Below are 18,477 nucleotides of genomic sequence, written 5' to 3'. Positions count from 1 at the left end.
AGGAATACTGATATCATGAGTCCAGGCCTCTCCACTGCACTTTGACCCTCTCACCCACACTCACTCTGAATTATTTGGATTTTTCATATTTTATTCCAATTAACTGATTGATTATTGTTTCTGTAAATGCCATTTCTCAACATGTAGGTATAAACGCTGTTTCAGATGGGCAATAATCCTAAATACATTCTGACCACTGACTGAAATGTGGCTGTGGCATCTAGTATTGACAACTGTGCAGTCCTGTACAGTTAACATTGTTAACAACAGACCCATGATATGACCCAGAGTCTTCCTCTTATCTGGTCACAGCCTCAGTGTTTCGTTTTTGCCGCCCACATTGTTAAACTACTGAATAGCAGACACATGTCAAGATCACACTAAAATCAAAACACTGCTAATTTTTCTGCTGACCCACTGTCTTGAATTACAATGTCTATTCATGGAGGTCTTGATACAGCCATTGGGTGGCGCCAAAGTAAGGCTTTTTCAAATTATGCAGCAAGTGTCTGGGTCAACAAAACAAACAAACAAACAAAAAAACAAAAAAACCTGAATATGTGCTGCAATTGAGTTTGAAGATTGGACTTTAAGATATACAGCAAATATATAAAAGCTTCAGTTTCCTTGGTTTAATGCTGTTCATTGTAGGATGTTAGCAAGAGTTTACCAAGGAACTGTTACCAATACACACAGAGTTTGAAGTTGTATATCCATTAGTGGCTCTCCAGCTGTGTGTGTGTGTGCAGTAATTATTTTACCTTGCTGATATGCAGGTAGGTTTTGTTATAAATACATACTTTAACATTTATTATGTGATGAGTATTTATTTATTTACTGACAACAATTATGGAAAAAAGACAAGCACAAAACAATAGAACAAGGATTGGTACATTTTCACACATTTGGTTAATCCGCCAGCTCAAAACTGTTAAAATCAGGCATTTGTTTCCTCTCAAAGACGACACAAATATAAACAAAACCACAAAAAAATGAAATAATACCATGGCCTATCAATAGGTCTGTGCCACCTACAGGAAGGTTTTACTAAGGGAAAGAGGTTTCCTGCAATTTCCTCTATGTGATTCTTAAAGCAGACGGTCTGGCTTTGCATGTTGATGTCTGTCCTGCCGGTGTGTGCCGAGTGACCTGAGGTATTTTTCTCCTCAACACTTTAGATTGTCGACAGCAAAAACCCCTGGATAGCCAAAAAAAAAGGGAAACCACAGTAAACCATTTTTGTCAGTAAAATGTTTCTTCTATGATATGACCTTTATCATTTTGACATCAGCTGGCTAAAAAGGCCTTGTGGGGGAGAGAAATAAAAACATTAAAGGACAACGAACGGCCATCCAGTGTCATTTTCCTGGGTGACAGAACAAAGGACGGCTTGACACCATAGATTGTAAATGCCCTGAATGTAGCAGTGCTTTTTCTGAATTAGCTGGTTTCAGCAGAGATATTTATTCACATCCACACTAAAGTGTTGTGCCGCACAGTGACAAGCTTCAGACCTAATTTATTGTGTGTGTGTGTGTGTGTGTGTGTAACATTTAACATGTACAAAGGAGAACATGGTTCTGCCTCCAGAGTTAAACATCCTCAATTTGTTTTCTTTGGTTTACAAATCCCTGCACCTTTGACTCACCAATTTATAACTCCAATAAAAGGACAGTAAGTTTCTATTACTTGGAAGTATTGAAGTAGACAGAGTAACAGTGGAACCAAATTGAGAAATTGTGAAAATAAATGTCTTAAAAATACAGATTGTACTTTTAAAAATGACCCGTTACCCACCAAATTTATGCCTATGCCTCTTTGCAACTGTGTAGAAAAAATTAGCTTGATGTTTCAAAGATGCATTTAGCTTTCACAACCTACTACACTAGAATTTTAGCCCTAAGAAACACAATTTCTAAGAGTGGAAAGCAAATTGAAAAAATAACAGACTCAAAGAATATCAAAAGAGGGTTGAAATATAAAAGTCATCATCATTTGAGCGTCAGTGAAGCCATCGTTGCTTCCGTTCAAACCATCACAGAGAAAGACACCTGGATCGGTCATGCAGTTCGCGACCAGGGAGTCCAAAGGAGGACAGGAAATTTGCAACACAGTATTCGACTCACGTATGTTGTCATTATGTTGCTTTCAGACAGTGATGGGTATACAACCTGGAGGTTTCTGTCTGAGGTAACAGGCTTCAGTTTTGGTTGGTTGGTTTGCTTGTGTTCACAAGTTGCAACCAGGTGAATTACTTCCTGTCTCTGGCGAGTGTGCATCCCCGTGTTATGGACATTACTGACCTGTCAACGCTCAGCTCACGGACATCTTTGCCGTGAGATCAGTTGTCTCTGGACTGACTCAATGTCATGTTTAACAATGCCTGGAAGGTCCTTAATTGTATATCAGCCTGTAACTCCAATGCATGCTGCCACACAGTATTTATCTCCTGGGAGTCTCTGTCTCCTTCTCTTCTCTGTCGGAGCCATGTGGGGTCATTGATAAATATGTTCAAAGTACTGAGGCTGGGGGTTTTCTTTGACATATTTCTGAATGTACCAGCAGGTCAAGTGGGCTTTCAGATCCTCTTCTACCACAAAATCCATGGCTGCCTGCCATCACACAAGCACAAAATAACATTAAATTGCTCTGACAAGCAGCAACATTTCATATGAACACTTTCTAATAGATTTTCATATTTGTACATTCAAAAATACAACCATATGATGTGTGATTGAGAATGCTTGCCAGGAAAGAGTGGTAAAATGATTAGCAAAGTCATCAAAATAAGGTGCATTTGGCTCTACAGCACAATACTAATCATCAGCATAATTGGGGTTCATGTGCTCACAGTGCCACTCACTTCAAACAGTCTCTGGTGTTACAAACTCTGTCTTTCAGAAATGAACAGACAGAAGATTAAATGACAAAGAAATAACCAGTCTCTCTGAGTTTTACCTTGGCCAGGTGTTTGGCAATTCCTCTCCCTCTGTACGCATCTGGAACTTCGGTGTGTTGCAAGTCCACCGTCTTTTTCCCAACATATTCATACAGAAGAACTGCACGGTCATGAGATCCTGAGGGCAGACACAAGTTGTAGTGTAGTAGTGTGTTTGTCCACTGTTAAATGTGAACATTTAAGGGCTAATTTTATCTAGCAGGTTCACAAAATTGTTCATTGTCACAATCGACAACACACAAAAACATATAGCGCACCATCTACTACATGCATGCTACATAATTGTATGCTAGCGTAACATGAAGTCTGGGCATTTAAAGCTGTGTGTGAGCTCACTGCTTAAGTTATTGATCAAGCTGCAGTAGCAGCTTACAGCTTCTACATATAATACTACAACATGGCTGCTTAATAAAACAAGACATGAGTAATTTGATGCAGTGAGCCTTCAATCACTTCAGAACAAGAGAGCCACTGGTTTAACACCACGTACCACAGTCAAAAATAACACATGGCCTAGCCAGGTACAGACAAGTGCTTGTGGAAAAAGGATAAAGTAGCTGGGTGGAGGGGAGAGAGAGAGAGAGAGAGACTGATAAGATCTTCAGTCAGGGAACAATGGCTTCCATCTTTTTGCTGTAAACACAGTTGTAATGTGCAACATAATCTATATTCTTAAACATTCAAAAATCATTTTCATAAAATCCTGAATGAGACTGACCTGGATGTACTTTACACACACTTTAACACACTTCAAAACACCTGTGTTTTAGTTTGTCATACACTGAACAGTCCTGTGCCAAAACAGGGCAAAAATAAGTACCACAACCAAAATATGGGTCTGACTACTAACCACTGACTGTTAATGTTTGGTAATATGATATAATAGGTGTTTTAAGCTTAACTTGTAAAGGGGAGCGAGGAGAGGAGCTATGTTGTTATAAAGGGAACTTGATGTTCAGGATAACTGGTGTTCATAAATGTCCACTAAACTGTCTTTTGTGGATGGATGCTGTTAAAGGTTGTGTGTTTGCTATCAGGAAGGGAGTGCAGAAAAAATGTTGTCGACGTGCCCAAAAAAACAAGCTGGTGGAGTTAAAAGTCAAGGAAGTCATTAGCTTTAAACAACCCCTGTCGTCTGTTCGGTCCCTGACACGAAATAATATCAGAATAAAAACGTGACATTCCGCCCATGTGAAATGAATAACCCATCTGTGTCCGAAATGGCAGCTGGAGTTATCAATAAGGGCACGACGACGATGTTAGCAGCGAGGAAAGCTACACCAACCTCTGAGCTAGCATTAGCCAGCTAGCATGCTAATGTTTACATGTTGAACTTACCATTCAGCCTTATGACAAACTGCCGACGCTTTTTATCGTGCTCCACCTGGATCTGAGAGTTACTTGCGTCGAAGGCATTTGCCTGTGCTGCCTGTGCCATGGTAGCTCGCTGAAGTTGACGATGATTGCTACGCTACTCCACAGCGTTGCTAAGCAGAAATGGCTAACATGAAATGATGAACGGCCAAAGCAAAACACTCCAGCCAACGAAATCAGCTGTGAGGTCACGTGACGCACAGCCAATCACCGCCGGAGCTGCCGGAGCGGACCAAACAGTGCACACATTGAGATTACTCCTAATCTAAAGATTAAGATAACTAATATATTAGTCATCGTCACACATGGTTTTGATAAAAACGTTAATTGGAAGAAGCATAGAGTCTAAATTCAACTTCTGCTGAGAAATGCTGGAGAATAAACCAAATCCTGAGACTAGTTGCAGAGGAAGTATTCAGGTCCTACACTCAAGTAGAAGTACTTAAATACTTAATTAAGTAAAGTAAAAGTATAATACCTGAGTTAACAATGTTAACTAAGTAAAAATAGGTCATAATATTAGCAGATTAGGAAAATGTACTCAAAGTATCCAAAGTAAAAGTACTCAAAGCAGACAGATGTCCCTTAACTGTCACCAATTATCATAATCTGATTGAAATTAAAAATCTACTTACACACAATTACTATAGTTCTGAAAGCAGATATATAAATTTGAAATTAAATATGGACTTTGCTATATGGAAAGAAGTGAGGCGTATGAAGTGCAAACTAGATGTAACAGGTGCACAGTAATTAAAATGCATAACAGTGAAGAAGTACAATGTAAAGTCCAGTTGATATCATGACAGTGATGATCTTCTCAACTGAGCAAATGATTCAGCCTACTGCAGCCTCTGAATGTCTGTTTAGTTACTGCACTGCACCAGACACTGATGGACAGAAAATATGGATTAATCGCTTATTATTTATTTTTTATATTAAACGTGTCAAAAAACCCAGTCCATAAAAATGTGAGTCACAACTGAATGTTCAAAAACATATAGTATAGCATAGTGTAACATTACCACATTAATATAACCTTATATTACCTGGTACATTAGATATATTCAGCTCAGTTACAAATACTTGGAGCTGCCTTGTGGCATTAGATTAAGCTATAACAGCATTTTAACCTCTAGAAATGAAAATGGAAATTTCTCACTTGCATCAAGATAAGAAAATTGGCTACTTTGCTCCTGATTGGAGGAATTGAATTTTTTTTACACACACAGTAAAATGACTATTTAGCACTTAAGATCCCCTTGCATGATGTGGTGTTGGAAATTCAAGAGTGGAATCTTTCTCACTCTCAACTCACATTACACAGTGTTTTGGGTTTTTTTTTTTTTTTTTTTTGGTGTATAAATATACTCTTCTTCAGACAACAAATTGTTTTTGATGGGTCAGATCAGGTCACAGCTCACAGATCCTCGGTGACAGCTGTGTCGCTGTGTGTCCCTCAGCACAGCAAATGTACAGTCAGCAGTCAAATCCCTCTCAACCATTCTTGAGTGAGTTCTTGTGTCTAACGCTGCTTACTTCAGACTCTGCTGACGTAAAATAAACACTGTGACTTAATATGAACTTGATAGACATTTGGAATATTTCTAGACATTATATAGATAGGTACATCAAGTTCACTAAAATTACTGTGTAGTAATCCTGTTAAGCGGTGTGCCTAATCCTACAAAACTCTAATGGAGTTTGTCAACTCTGTATGGGATTACACTGTGTATGTGTGTGTGTGTGTGTGTTACTTTGGGACACTGTTTGTGATTTATTCTCTCTGGTTTATGCCAGACTGAGAGGGAGCGCACCTGTTTTTGCGGACTGATCAATAATAATATCAGCTACAAGTTCTTGCTTGGTGTATTCTCACTGTACTACCGTGAAAATGATGTCCAAGGCGCCAAGGTAAGTAAGCCCTTATCAGCTTATTTCCTTTGTAACACAGGAAATTAATTCATTTTAGCTGATAAAAAACACACAACAATATATAGTTTGAAGGGCACTGGTTCTGTTAATAGGCTATTTAGCTGAGATCATTCAGTTAAAGTAAAAACTCAAGGAGATAAATATATTGCTGTGACTGTTAAATGTATAATTGTGTTTGCTTATATACGATTTACTCTTGATGTAAAGAAAAGTTAAGGGGATGGCTGTTTGATTATGAAAGGAAAATCTTTGCAGACAATGTTAGCAGTCACTGCATTACTCTCACATGGCTGTCAAATCAAATCCTGCTAACTCTGTGCTAATTCACTCTGTGTCATTACGTAAATAAATAAGTTAAATAGGAGAAAAAGATCATTTGTTGCAGCAGTTATTTGCATTGCATTTTTTTTTAAACTTAATTGTATCATTAACAGGTGGCCTGAGACGCTGGTAAAGACCAACACAGCTACACAGAAAAAAGGGGGAAAGGTAAATACCAAATTCATTTGGAAATTCAGAAATGCTAGATAGGTAATTCAGTGATTCTTATGACTTTTAGAAAGTTTTGTCTAATAGAATCTTCTTCAGAGACATCACTGACTAATTTATTTAAAACCTTCTTAAAATGAGACATTTGTACTCTGTGACTATGTGGTCAGTTTGATCCCATTTCATGTCAAATTCATTAATTTCATATAGATATGAAGGTCATGAGGTTGAGGCAACACATGACACACATTTTAGAGAAATGCATTTATACCAGGATGGTTGCTTAGCTGTAGTGGAAAACACATATTTTGGATAAAGAACACATTTTATCACAATAAACAAGAGTTTGCTAGCATGTGTGAAGACAGCACACCATGCCAGTATGATTCAAATCCAAACTTTGGGTAATACCACAACTAATAAATAGAAAAAATGTTAATTCTCCCTGGTTGTTGTTTTACTTTGTGTAAAAAAGCCCAAATAAAGTCTATCTGCTCAGCCTGTGTTTTGCTGGTTTTGTAATGACAGACAAATAAATGATTTGTTTATTTTATCACCATTTTCTGGTGGGTTTTTACGAGGTCTGAAATACAGCATCTTCAGTTTTAACAGCTTCCTGCTCCTCCACCAGTATAATCAATATCAACTGTGTATTTGAAAATGTTTAACATTACTGGGCTACATTTGTAACGCTCTGTGTCGTCCATGTTAACATGGACACAATTTCCTCAAAGTGGGTGCATATTTTTGCTTGCATTTAGTTTGATTTACGTGGCCATTAATGGCCGAAGATCAAATCAGTGCAGTAAAAACCAGCACAAGTCGCTAAGTCAGGACTCTTCGAGCCTCTTCTAATTGATTTCTCTGTCGTGTGCTGTGGCCACAGATTGATTGCCTCTGCAGTTGGTGAGGTTGCATCTACTGAGACTGGAATACACTGCCTTTGCCTGATGGCTCCCCAATGCTCAAGTGTGATTAAGTTTAATGTGTGTGTGTGTGTGTGTGTGTGTGTCCATGATCACAGCGTAGGTCAGATGGTACTTAAGCAAATTAAGAGCTCTTGTGAGGATTAAAAGGTTCTCTCCATTGGTGATTGGATTGCATGTGTCAAAGAGTCCAGGTTAGGATGGGGGTGAGCAAAAGGTGCAATGTTTGACATCTAAACATTGTCATCCCCATAACTGAAAAACAGACTACTGTTTTTATGACTTATTTTTTTGGACAGTGACTATTGACCATCTGCTGTCACTCTTCTCTCTCTCCCAAAGGACCCAGCAACAGTAACAGTGCCTGTATCTAGCAGTGGTAAGCAGGCTGGTAGCAGTACGTCTAAGCCCGGCGTTAGCTGTGGAAGGAGCAACAGTCTCGGCAGCAGAGGCAGTGACTCGACAGCTAGTGGCAGTAAAGTTGGTGGCAGTTTGAAAAGAGGGAGCCTCAGCCACCAGGGCACCAAACAAGCATCTCACCCAGGAAGAACAGCTCTCCGCCTCTGCAGCAGCCGGAGCTTCTCGTCCCTCCACACCTCCTCTCTCACTGCCGCTCCGTTCATGAGAAGCAGCCGTTCCCTAAACAGACTTGACCAAAGATCCACTGGACAAGGTAAAATTATTTATGTTTTATTTATGATCATTTATTTGTGGTTCTTGGGTACAAATCCAAATGAAATCATATTTAAGTCAAGAAACGTATATACATAACGTATAAGTGTCTCATGTTACAGAGCCCCCTAAGGGACATGGGGGGAAAAAATTGATGGGTGAAAAAAAAAAAAAAAGTTTTGTGAGATCTTGCAAAAGTTCATCTTTTTTTTTCCACCCACCATTTTTCCCTCATGTCCCTTAGGGGGCTCCGTATCATGTTGTTTGATATACAGCTGTTTCTTTACTGTTATTTCTGAAACAGATTTAGATCATGCAGCTCCAAGCTCACAAGTTAAAAAAGGACAAACTTCAGAAAAGAAAGTCATGGATATTCGCCGGCTGTCATACTCTGAGCAAAGCAGGTTTGTTTCTCAAAAAAAAAAGAAAGAAAGAAAGATAAACACTGGATTTTTCATTTTTATTGTTTCTGTAAAAATGCAACTGAATGACAGATGGTTATAATATTCTATTTTATGTTTTTATCATTAAGGGACAACAAAGACCAATGTCGTGATGGTGATACAAAGAAAATGAAAAGCGAGCAGCTCCTCTGAGCCACTGGAGTCTTCCTCCTCTTTAGTTTCCACCATTGCATGTCATCATCACGACAGCAAACTAAAGAAACAGGTACTTTTACTTTTAGCTTCTATATATAACTATTTTTGACCCTTGACTGCAAAAGCTGTAATTGAAGCTCTACAGGTTATAAATGTCAGTCATGTTGAAACTATACATGTGGCCCCCCCACATAAAGGTGTACACTGCAATGGCTTTAATTGACAAATTTCTATGTTGCCCTGCTTATTAGCGACATTGTAAAAGAAAAGCCAATTAAACATATTTATCTGGTAGCACTGTATTCAATATAAGCAGCTGCCGTGCCACAGGGATCCTTTGTGGGTCCTGTGCTATTTACTGTTTATCATCAAACACTGTGTTCATGCTCCTCTGAAAGGTACATATGTAAACTTTTGGGACAGCACATCTCCATTAGCATACAAAAAACTACAAAAAGGGTTACATATCAATTACAAGATTATTTAAAACTGAAAACAACAGCACAGGTACTTAGCATGCCCTGCTATGTGTCAAGCACCTCAGATACAAACACAATACTAACTGCAGGTCTCCAGTGTTTTTAACTTGATGATAACTAACATTATACTAGATTATTTGGAAACCACGACGAAAAACCTACAGCCTCAGTTGTACCCTCTTTTCTGTGCTAGGAGTTAAAACGGTCTGTTCCTGATGTCTCTCATTCGTCTCTGCCCCGGTACCGCCAGCTCAAATCCTTTGAGTGCAGAGGTGCTGAGGCCTCTGCTATTGTGAGTCTTATTATGGCATGTCATATAAGAACATTCCTGTTTTAGCAAATGTTTGCATGTTGACTGTTTTCATTGTTAACATGTATAAAAACAAAAAAACAAATCACATGGTATAGATTATCTGATACAATATTTCTTTGGTATGGCAAACAAGATGTTTTACTTCCTCTTCAGCCTGACCTACTCAACTTTAAGAAAGGATGGATGATGCGGCAGGATGCATCTGGGCAGGTGAACTGGTCAATTCACCTTTACTTAAGGAGCTGTGGAAATGAGTTCATGATTTCCAAGCTGACTTTGTGCAATATCTTGTTCTCCCTTGACTGTGAATGTGTCTCCTATAGTGGCAGAAACACTGGTTTGTCCTGACTGACCAAATCCTGAGGTTCTACAGAGATTCAGGTGCTGAGGAGGTGCGCTGCTAATTCATTTTATGGAATGGAAAAAAAAAAAAAGAAAAGCAAAACAGTTAATGCTCAACATTAACTGTGAGTCAATGTCTGAATGTAATCTTATGATACAGACATTTGCCTCTAAGCTGTCTTGTTCCCTGATTGTTCGTTTCAGGCAGCTGATGTGGACGGTGAGATAAACTTGTCCACATGTTTTGACATCACAGAGTACCCAGCTCAGAGGGACTGTGGTTTTCAAATTCATGTGAGTTCAACAGTTGCTGCACTTTACAGTAAAACAAATGAATGGTTCATGTAGTCCAATGAGTCTGACAATATATATCATCACATGTTGTCTCTAATATGTGGCGAGTGTGACAAGAGTGAGATTAATCACAAAAACATACTGGCCTTGAGTCAAGGATCTTTTTGTTGAAGCAGGTGGTTGGTGCTGGAACAGAGTTTGTTTGCACATTCATACTGTAGATTTTCTACCATGGATTTTATGTGACACATTTCATATGAGGCGACTGTGGACCTGGTATGGATGAACTTTGTAGTAACCAATGGATAGTTTTCTGTGTCTTTGTATAGAGGCTGTAACAGTATGAAGAAGGTTGATTCTGGTTTGTGTCTTGAGTCTTTAATATCTCTTTAATAGAGTCTTCATGTTTCATGACTTGCTGCAGCCTCTCTGTGGAAGCATGTTGTCTTTTTTGTGGGCTCTTCCATGTCAGAGGAGTGATGTCCTCTTTCCTGTGGAGAAAGTTCATTTTTGACAATATCCTGATTGTTCTTTGCAGCCTCAGCTGAATTTTATTTGATCTCAAGGCAAAGATTCTTACTTACTGAAATACTACTTCATGGTTCATGTCATTGCTCTTAACTGCTAAATCTGCAACATAGCACACATCTTCTTTTCTTTTGCCTGCTCAGTGTTTGATGGGAAAAGTTGAAGGAATTCCAGTCGTAGCCATTTGCTTGTTGTTGATAAATTGCCTCACAACACTCATTTTCTGCAATAATCATAAAAGTGTGTTTTATTTGGATGTCTTATGGAAGAGAGGTGGATAGCAGGAGTCAAGCCTCATTCATTTTCCACTGCTGAGGTATATCAAGATACAGAATACAGCAATTTAAATAAACTGTGACAAATAAACTAGCTTTTAAAGCCAACAGATCTTTTATTACAAGGCATAAAACTGAATATTTATATATATTTATATATATATATTTTTTTTCCACAGACCAGAGATAGTGTGTACACGCTCTGTGCGATGACCTCTGGGATGAGACGCAACTGGGTTCAAGCAGTGTTGAAGAACGTGAGGCCCAGTCTTACACCTGATGTCACGAGGTCAGTGGAGTGGTTTTAAATAAATGCTGCATAATTGGTACCTAATTTGTAGATGGGATCTACCTTTAGGGTGGATTCATGAGCATTTACATCATGAAGTATTTGAACTCCTTATGGCTGTTAGTGGAATTATTATCAACTACAAAATACCCTTTGTAAAGAAGTTTGTTTTATATTCCTCACAGTTCCCTTTCAGAGCAGGGGACTCTACAGAAACCACAACAGCCAGATTCAGAGTCAACTGAGGTTGTGTGGAAATGTGAGCAACCAAACAGTTGCTTGCAAGAGCACAAAACCAGTGACCGGGCAGAGGATTCACATCAACAGCAGAAAGAACAGGAGACCAAACTGCAGCCAGAAAACGAGCACAGCTCTGCTGATGGAAACTCTGCTTCTGCTGCCCATCAATCCTCCGCACCAGGTGGAGGAGGAGGAGGGTGACGGTGCTTCTAATCATCAGTGTCCTCTTGTTGGAACCACACAAACTGGTGAGTCATTGAACAAACTAAGACAAATAAGAAAAAGTCATTTTTCATCAACTAGTTTTAACATTAAGGATCCAAATGCATTAAAAAGTTTTGTATTTCCGAATGTAAAATGGACATAGGGGGAGAAATGCATGTTAGCATACTGTTTCATTACATATGACACTGACTAAATGTATTTGTCTATATGGCCTTCTGTGCACCAGGTGTGACAGATGCAGCATTGTGTGCTGAAGGAGCTGGAAATCACAGTTCTACCTCCACAGTGGTGCCGTCAAACGATGAGCGCTTTGATGAGTGTTCGGAGATGGAGAGTGAAATCGAGCAAAGTTGGCAGGAAGTTAAAACCACACCCCAGAGTGAGGTGCAGCAAGCACCAATAAACACCACCCGTGAGTGCACAGAAGACAAAGAAACACTGCAGTGTGAGCAGCAAACGGGGCAGCTTGTCAAAGAGGTGAGACTTTGTGTGTGTGTGTGTCTGTGTGTGTCTAAGAGGTGTCTTTTTTGTGTCATACCAAGGTGTCACAAGCAGGAAATAAAAAGCAACTCAACCTTGTAAGAAACTGTAAGAATCAGAGGTGCACAAATCTATGTAAGAGTTTAATAAATGAAACATGAAAACATGTTCGCAGTGAAAGTTTGTTACCATTTATCCACAGCTGGAGCAAACACAGAAGGAACTGTCTCGACTCCAGAAGTTAAACAGGAATCTGCAAGATGAACTACAACGTAAGAGAGAGAGTCATTCAAGAGAAAGGGTTCATCCACAGGTATTACACACACTGCATATAAGAAAAAGGATTTACTTTCAGATTTATTGATAGACTCCATGGGTGAGGATGCAAAAAAACTATTTGTCCATTGATTTCACCATGTAAAGCACAGCTCACTGTTGTCTTATAGAATGACCACCTTTCAAACTCTTCGGAAGCTTTGGCTATACAGCGACTGCAGAAGATAAACCACGATCTCCGCAATGAGCTGGAGGCACAGAGGAGGAGTCAGGAGGAGGCCAGAGAAGCCGAACTACGGCGAAGAGTAGATCTTTTAGCTCAACAAGCTCAGTTACTGGTCACAGGTGATGCCACAGCACTCGCGCAAGCTCATCTAGAGCAGGACCGACGGCGTTTTCACGAGCAGCAGATCGAGTGGGAGCGTTGTGTGTCCTCCCTGAAGTCCCAGCTGAGTGCCAGCGAGGAGCAGAGGAGGGAGGCCGAGTCCCGCTTGGCGCAGCTGCAGCAGGAGCTGCGGGGTTATCACAGCCTCCAGGAGGAGGCCGATCGCTTGCAGAAAAATCTCCACGATGTGAGGACTCAACTTTGTGCCCACGAGGAAGCGCAGGCCCAAAAAGAGGCTCGCCTGCAGAATCACCTCATGCTCCTTCAAGCCAGTCAGGACAGAGAACGGAGGAGCTTGGCCACCAGCCTGGCGCAGGCTGAGCAACACTCGCAGGACCTTCAGGAGAGACTGGACAGGGCTGAGCAGCAGGTGGAGAGCCTGACTAAGACTCAGACCTGGACCAGGGAGATCGAGGAGGCCCAGCAGCAGCTTCAGGAGGAGCTGGCGCGTACGGTGTCTGCTGTGCAGAAACTTCAAGAGGAGAGGGAGCAGCTCGACCGCCGCTGTCAAGAGCTGCAGAACCAGTTAGCTGAGGCGGATGGGGAGGTGGGCAGGCTGCAGAGCCGCCTGAAGACAGAAGAGACGCACTACTACAACCTTGAGCACTCATATGAGAGAGTCTGCGAGGAGCTGCAGCTGGCCTTAGGGAAGGTTCAGCAAAGGGAGTCAGAAACACAGGACATACGAGAGGGCTACGAGAGACTCCTCGACAGGAAGGAGCAAGAGCTGAGCGAAGTTTTGTTGAAGATGGAAGTCTTGGGTAACAGCTTGGAGGAGACGGAAGTGAAGCTCAATGAAGTGCTGAAGGTTTGCAGCTGTGCCTCCTCTCACCTGAAGGTTGAGTCATCAGAGCCTGCTTGGCAACAGCAGACAACTGAGCTTCTCACCACAAATGACTGCAGGCCAAAGACAACAGGCACTGTGGACTATATTCAAGTAAACCATCCTCACGAACATGCAAGAAATAGGTCTCGCTCCATTGACCCATCGTACCAGTACATTGTCACCGCAGGAGACGACCCAGAGAGGTTCATGTCTGTGATCCAGTTACTTGAAACCAAGCTTTATGACACAGAGGAGAAGCTGAGAGACATCACCCAGAGACTGGAGGAACACCAGAGTCACGTCAGCTGCCAGGACCCCCACCTCTGCTCCCAGCTCACTCAGAGCCGAGCCACCGCCCAGCACCTCAGTCTGCTGCTCCACAGTCAGGCCAAGCAGAGCCAGCGCTTCGCCCAGGAGACAGGAGAGCCGCTGCAGGACGTTGGCTGGCAGGTTTCACGTCACCCTGAACATAGTGCAGGGCCTGCAGGGAGAGGCTTCAGGCCACTCCGATTAATATTGCAGACTTTGAGAGGCAGCTAGCCACCGTTGCTGCCTGCCTTCAGCACGGCCAGAGAGAGGCGGAGAAACAACAGCATGAATCACATAACGCCAGCAAAGGAGAGGACAAAATCCTCAATGATGAGACTTTAGCTGGAGCTGATAGCAGCATGGGTGCTAACAGTAAACTCACTAATACATTACCAGCAGAGGATGATGTGGCAAGTGTTAAAAAGTGTTTAATGAGGGAACTATTTGTGGTAGAAAAAATGCTATCAGTACTCCAGAGTCAATGTGGCATTGGGCAACTATCCTTAGTACCAAGAGAAGATGAAGGGGATGTAGCACACAGGTACAAAAACATAATCTCCCAAAGAATAGCCTTAAAAACAGAATCAAGGACTCAGTTTGGGCAAGAAGAATGTGACAGTGATGAACCTTTGGAAGCTGCCATCGGTAGAGTCTGCGCCGAAGCTGAGCTCATTTACGCTGCCTTAAAATATCAGCAGCCATACGAGAGCATCAAGGCTGAAGCGGATAATAAAGACGTGGGGTGTGAAAGGACGGGTTTGGCAGATATCAACCCCCCAGAGTTGGCTCCTTATGAGGAGCAAGTGACGACAGAGGGCAGAGGTTTAGAAGAAGCTGCAACACCAGCTGAAATAGACCAGTCTGATGACAAAAAGGTGGAGGCCAAGAAACAACCAGAGTGGTTAGAGAGGCTTACATCCCAGCTGCAAAGACGGGCCAGTTTCTTAAACCAGCTCTGCCAGGAGATCTCTGAAGGACCAGACAGTGAGTGTAATATGGACGACATCTGGGAAAATGATTCAGCAGTCGACATGATTTGGATGCAAGAGCAGGTAAAGTTGATTTATTTGTCAAACAGGCTGCAGTTGGATTTAGAGCAGGAGTTGCAGCAAAGCGAGCTGCTACAGAAGAAACTGCAAGCTTTGTGCAAAGAGCGAGACATAACATTAATGGATGAGCAGGAGGCTTTTAACCACACCTTATGTCGGCTTCAGGAGGACAACAGCGTGCTGAGAGAAGAACTAGAGCGTGCCGAGCAAAAGGTAATATCTGTAGAGACCGGGAACCAGAGACTCCTGGAAGACATACGGAAAATCGAGGATTATCACGAGGAACGAATGCAGGAGCTGGAGACAAAGTTTCAAGCAAAGATAAGGGAGCTACAGCAGATCCATGAGGAGGAGATGAAACACTTGCACGGTTACTACACCAAAGAGAAACAAAGCAAAACCTGCACAGAGACACCTGAAAGTAACTCCTCCCCACTGGACCAGGCTGCGCTGGACAGAAAAGCAAAAGAGGAGATTGGGAACCAGATGATGGGAGGTGATGTGGTGGCAGCAAGAGAGGCTTCACAGAAAGATACTGAAAAATCTGAGGTAACAATCACCTTATTTCTTTGTTAAACACTTTAAATCTTAAAATGCATTTGATTTCATCGGTTGTAGCTTTTTAAGATTTAAGAAAATTGTAGTGTGATCATACAGTTTGCTTGTCTTTGTTGCTGCACATTTATGAAACTATTTAAGTAGAGATTGTTAGGCCCGTTGAGGCAAATGTGTAATTTGTGATATTGGGCTTGACTTGAATTTAACTTGACTTGACTTGATATATATTTAATGGAGAACTATTTATAAATTCCAATACAGGATCATGGTTTGACTGCTATGGAGGACATGCATAGGAAGCTGATAGGAGATCTTCAGCAGCAGCATCAGACGGAGGTGGCAGCGCTTCTGAAGGAGAAAGACCAGCTGCTGCAGGAAGAGACAGCTGCCACAATGGCTGGTAAAAGCTGTTCAGTGTGAAATAATACAATAAATGCACTGTTAGCTCATTATGTCAATGAATAACTGACTTTAATTCCTTTAATTTTTTGCAATGAGGACATTTTGCTGAACTGATTGACAGACAATGTGCTCTAGATTTGCCACAGTGAATAAAGGACATCCCTGTAATAACACAGGAACAGATCAGCTAAATTATATACATCAAATGTATAAATGTTACAAGTAAGGGTTTTTGAAAAAGGAAACGCTTTAATTCACAAGAAGCTTTGTCCATCATGAAAAGTCAAAAATAGGTCACTTGGGAGATCATATGATAAATAATCGTGCAATTTATAAGTCACATCTTTTTTTAAAATTTTATTTAATTTTAAATTTTTTTACAGCAATTGTAGCAATGAGGAGAGCCCATAAAAAGGAGCTAGAGAAGAGCAGACAGTCTCAGCACATCAGGGAGAGTGCTGACACCACACAGCTGCAGATTGAATATGAGTGAGTAACCACTAATCCTTTCAAAAGATTTGTTTTTTCCTGTTGTAATGTGCACCTCATATGATAAACTAATAACTACCATGGGATTCTTGGTTTTCTTTTGTTGAACTTATTAAGGATGAATTGCTATACATTGGGCCTATGTCCTGGCAGCTATCTCTCCCCAGTTCCTCATTATTTTTTTGGCTTGCTTTTAATAGTATTTAAGCAAATATCTATCAGCTGCTAGTACAGTTTCTTTCAAAATGTTGCTCACCTCACAGTACACCACCACCTGTGCCTCTGCTTCGCCACTGCAGGAAGGAGATCCAGTTATTGCACAAGGAGCTGGAGGTGTTGTCGGTTCAGCACACTCAGAAATGCCTGGAAAACTCTCATCTGAGTCAAGCGCTGCAGGATGAGAAAAAATCCTTGATGCAGTACCAAAAAGAAAACCAGGAGCTCAAAAAGAAGCAGGTATAAAGACTGTTTTCCTAAAGGAACAGGACAGTGTAGCTGAACTTTCCTCATTTGTATTAATGTTAACATGTCCACATCTTCAGACTGCAAACATTGTGTGTGTGTTTGTATTTCTAAAGTAATGCATTCAATTTTTCACTGTGTGTCATTCTTGAAGAGAGAGACAGATGAAATGTCTGAGCTACATTTCTCACTAAATGGGAAACAGTCACATGTGGCCCCACAAACAAATGACTTCTATGAGATGGAGGTAAGTGTCTGGAAAATAGAGTTAAACCTTTATCTTTGTCACACATCATAAAGATGGAGACATATGGAAAAACTAGAATAACCATTAATTTTTATAGGTATGTAGTAAATGTTTTGTCACTTATCATCTTTGCTCCTTTACTATAACACATATACTTTACTGAAGGACCCTAATATGTAGTTAATCATCTACTATGCTGATGTACTTTATTGTGCTGCAGGTGGTTCTGCGGGCGAGGGAGGCTGAGATGCAGTTTCTCAGACAGGAAGCTCGTTCACTCAGGGAGGAGTTGAAGATTGACTCGAATGGTACTGAAATCTTTTTGAACTTCTGGGGATCTTACAGAATGCTGCATTCATAACTGAAAGACATCATCATTTAAGAAAACAACAACAAAAAATGTCACATTGAACCTCTCCGTCTGTTTAAAATGTGTGTATTAAAATATTAAAATAATGTGATTAAGTTAACTTGACAAAGGCAGCGTATAAATCCAAACCTCTCTCATAAGATATTTACTATTAATAAGACAAGAGCAACTCTTTAACAGTCTGTAATTTTACACTGACATGTCTGCGTGTGCAACAGGACAAAATATATGCCCAGAACAAGCTGAAGGCTCTCTATGTGAACAGCCAGGACGAACCCAATCCTGATGTCAGCAAACTCAGAGAAGATTTCACTTGGTCTCCAAACAGAGATGCTTCAGGGACAGAGCCTCGGTGAGACACCTCTTACTTTGTGTACATTTTCAAATGTATTATAATCAACATACACATTCACACATTTCTTTGGTTGGTTAAGGGATAGTGTTGCCTGTTATGATGTGAAGCCTGACATTTTTTTGTCAGTGCATGGTTGATGAAATGAATGTTTAGATCCACCTTAAAGGAACAGGTCAACATTTTGGGAAATAAGCTCATCCTGCTTAGCATAAAAACTGGAAACAGGGGGAAACAGCCAGGTTCTGTCCAAAGGTAACAACTTAGCAGCACCTCTATCGATCTCCTTATCCAACTCTCCTTAACAGAGCAAATAAGCATATTTCCCAGAGT

The 18,477-nt window shown here is 40.9% G+C and overlaps 3 protein-coding genes across 3 annotated transcripts; 2 read left to right on the top strand and 1 right to left on the bottom strand.

The window, feature by feature from the left end:
* Nucleotides 1-807: 807 nt before the first annotated feature.
* natd1 (protein NATD1) lies at nucleotides 808-4,495 on the bottom strand. The gene is made up of 3 exons (XM_018672754.2): nucleotides 4,298-4,495; nucleotides 2,959-3,077; nucleotides 808-2,612 (listed from the first exon to the last, which is right to left on the bottom strand). The coding sequence occupies exons 1-3, from the start codon at nucleotides 4,395-4,397 to the stop codon at nucleotides 2,496-2,498; spliced, it is 336 nt and encodes a 111-aa protein (XP_018528270.1). The 5' UTR covers nucleotides 4,398-4,495; the 3' UTR covers nucleotides 808-2,495.
* Nucleotides 4,496-6,227: 1,732 nt separating this feature from the next.
* On the top strand, nucleotides 6,228-11,493 carry LOC127143026 (myosin phosphatase Rho-interacting protein-like). Its single transcript, XM_051074069.1, has 7 exons — nucleotides 6,228-6,247; nucleotides 6,703-6,757; nucleotides 9,627-9,725; nucleotides 9,900-9,956; nucleotides 10,070-10,138; nucleotides 10,293-10,382; nucleotides 11,365-11,493. Exons 1-7 carry the CDS (start codon nucleotides 6,228-6,230, stop codon nucleotides 11,491-11,493), a joined length of 519 nt encoding a protein of 172 aa, XP_050930026.1.
* Nucleotides 11,494-12,146: 653 nt separating this feature from the next.
* Nucleotides 12,147-17,788, top strand: LOC108879273 (golgin subfamily A member 4-like). The gene is given in 10 exon segments (XM_018670504.2): nucleotides 12,147-12,416; nucleotides 12,622-12,732; nucleotides 12,866-14,326; nucleotides 14,328-14,384; nucleotides 14,386-15,813; nucleotides 16,084-16,222; nucleotides 16,608-16,713; nucleotides 17,013-17,169; nucleotides 17,330-17,422; nucleotides 17,643-17,788. Coding segments are annotated over 10 exon segments (3,963 nt in total). The 3' UTR covers nucleotides 17,784-17,788.
* The last annotated feature ends 689 nt before the right edge of the window (nucleotides 17,789-18,477 follow it).

Source organism: Lates calcarifer, linkage group LG11 (assembly GCF_001640805.2).
Source record: "Lates calcarifer isolate ASB-BC8 linkage group LG11, TLL_Latcal_v3, whole genome shotgun sequence".
Taxonomy (NCBI): domain Eukaryota; kingdom Metazoa; phylum Chordata; class Actinopteri; family Centropomidae; genus Lates; species Lates calcarifer.
This window is presented reverse-complemented; position numbering and strand designations above follow the sequence as displayed.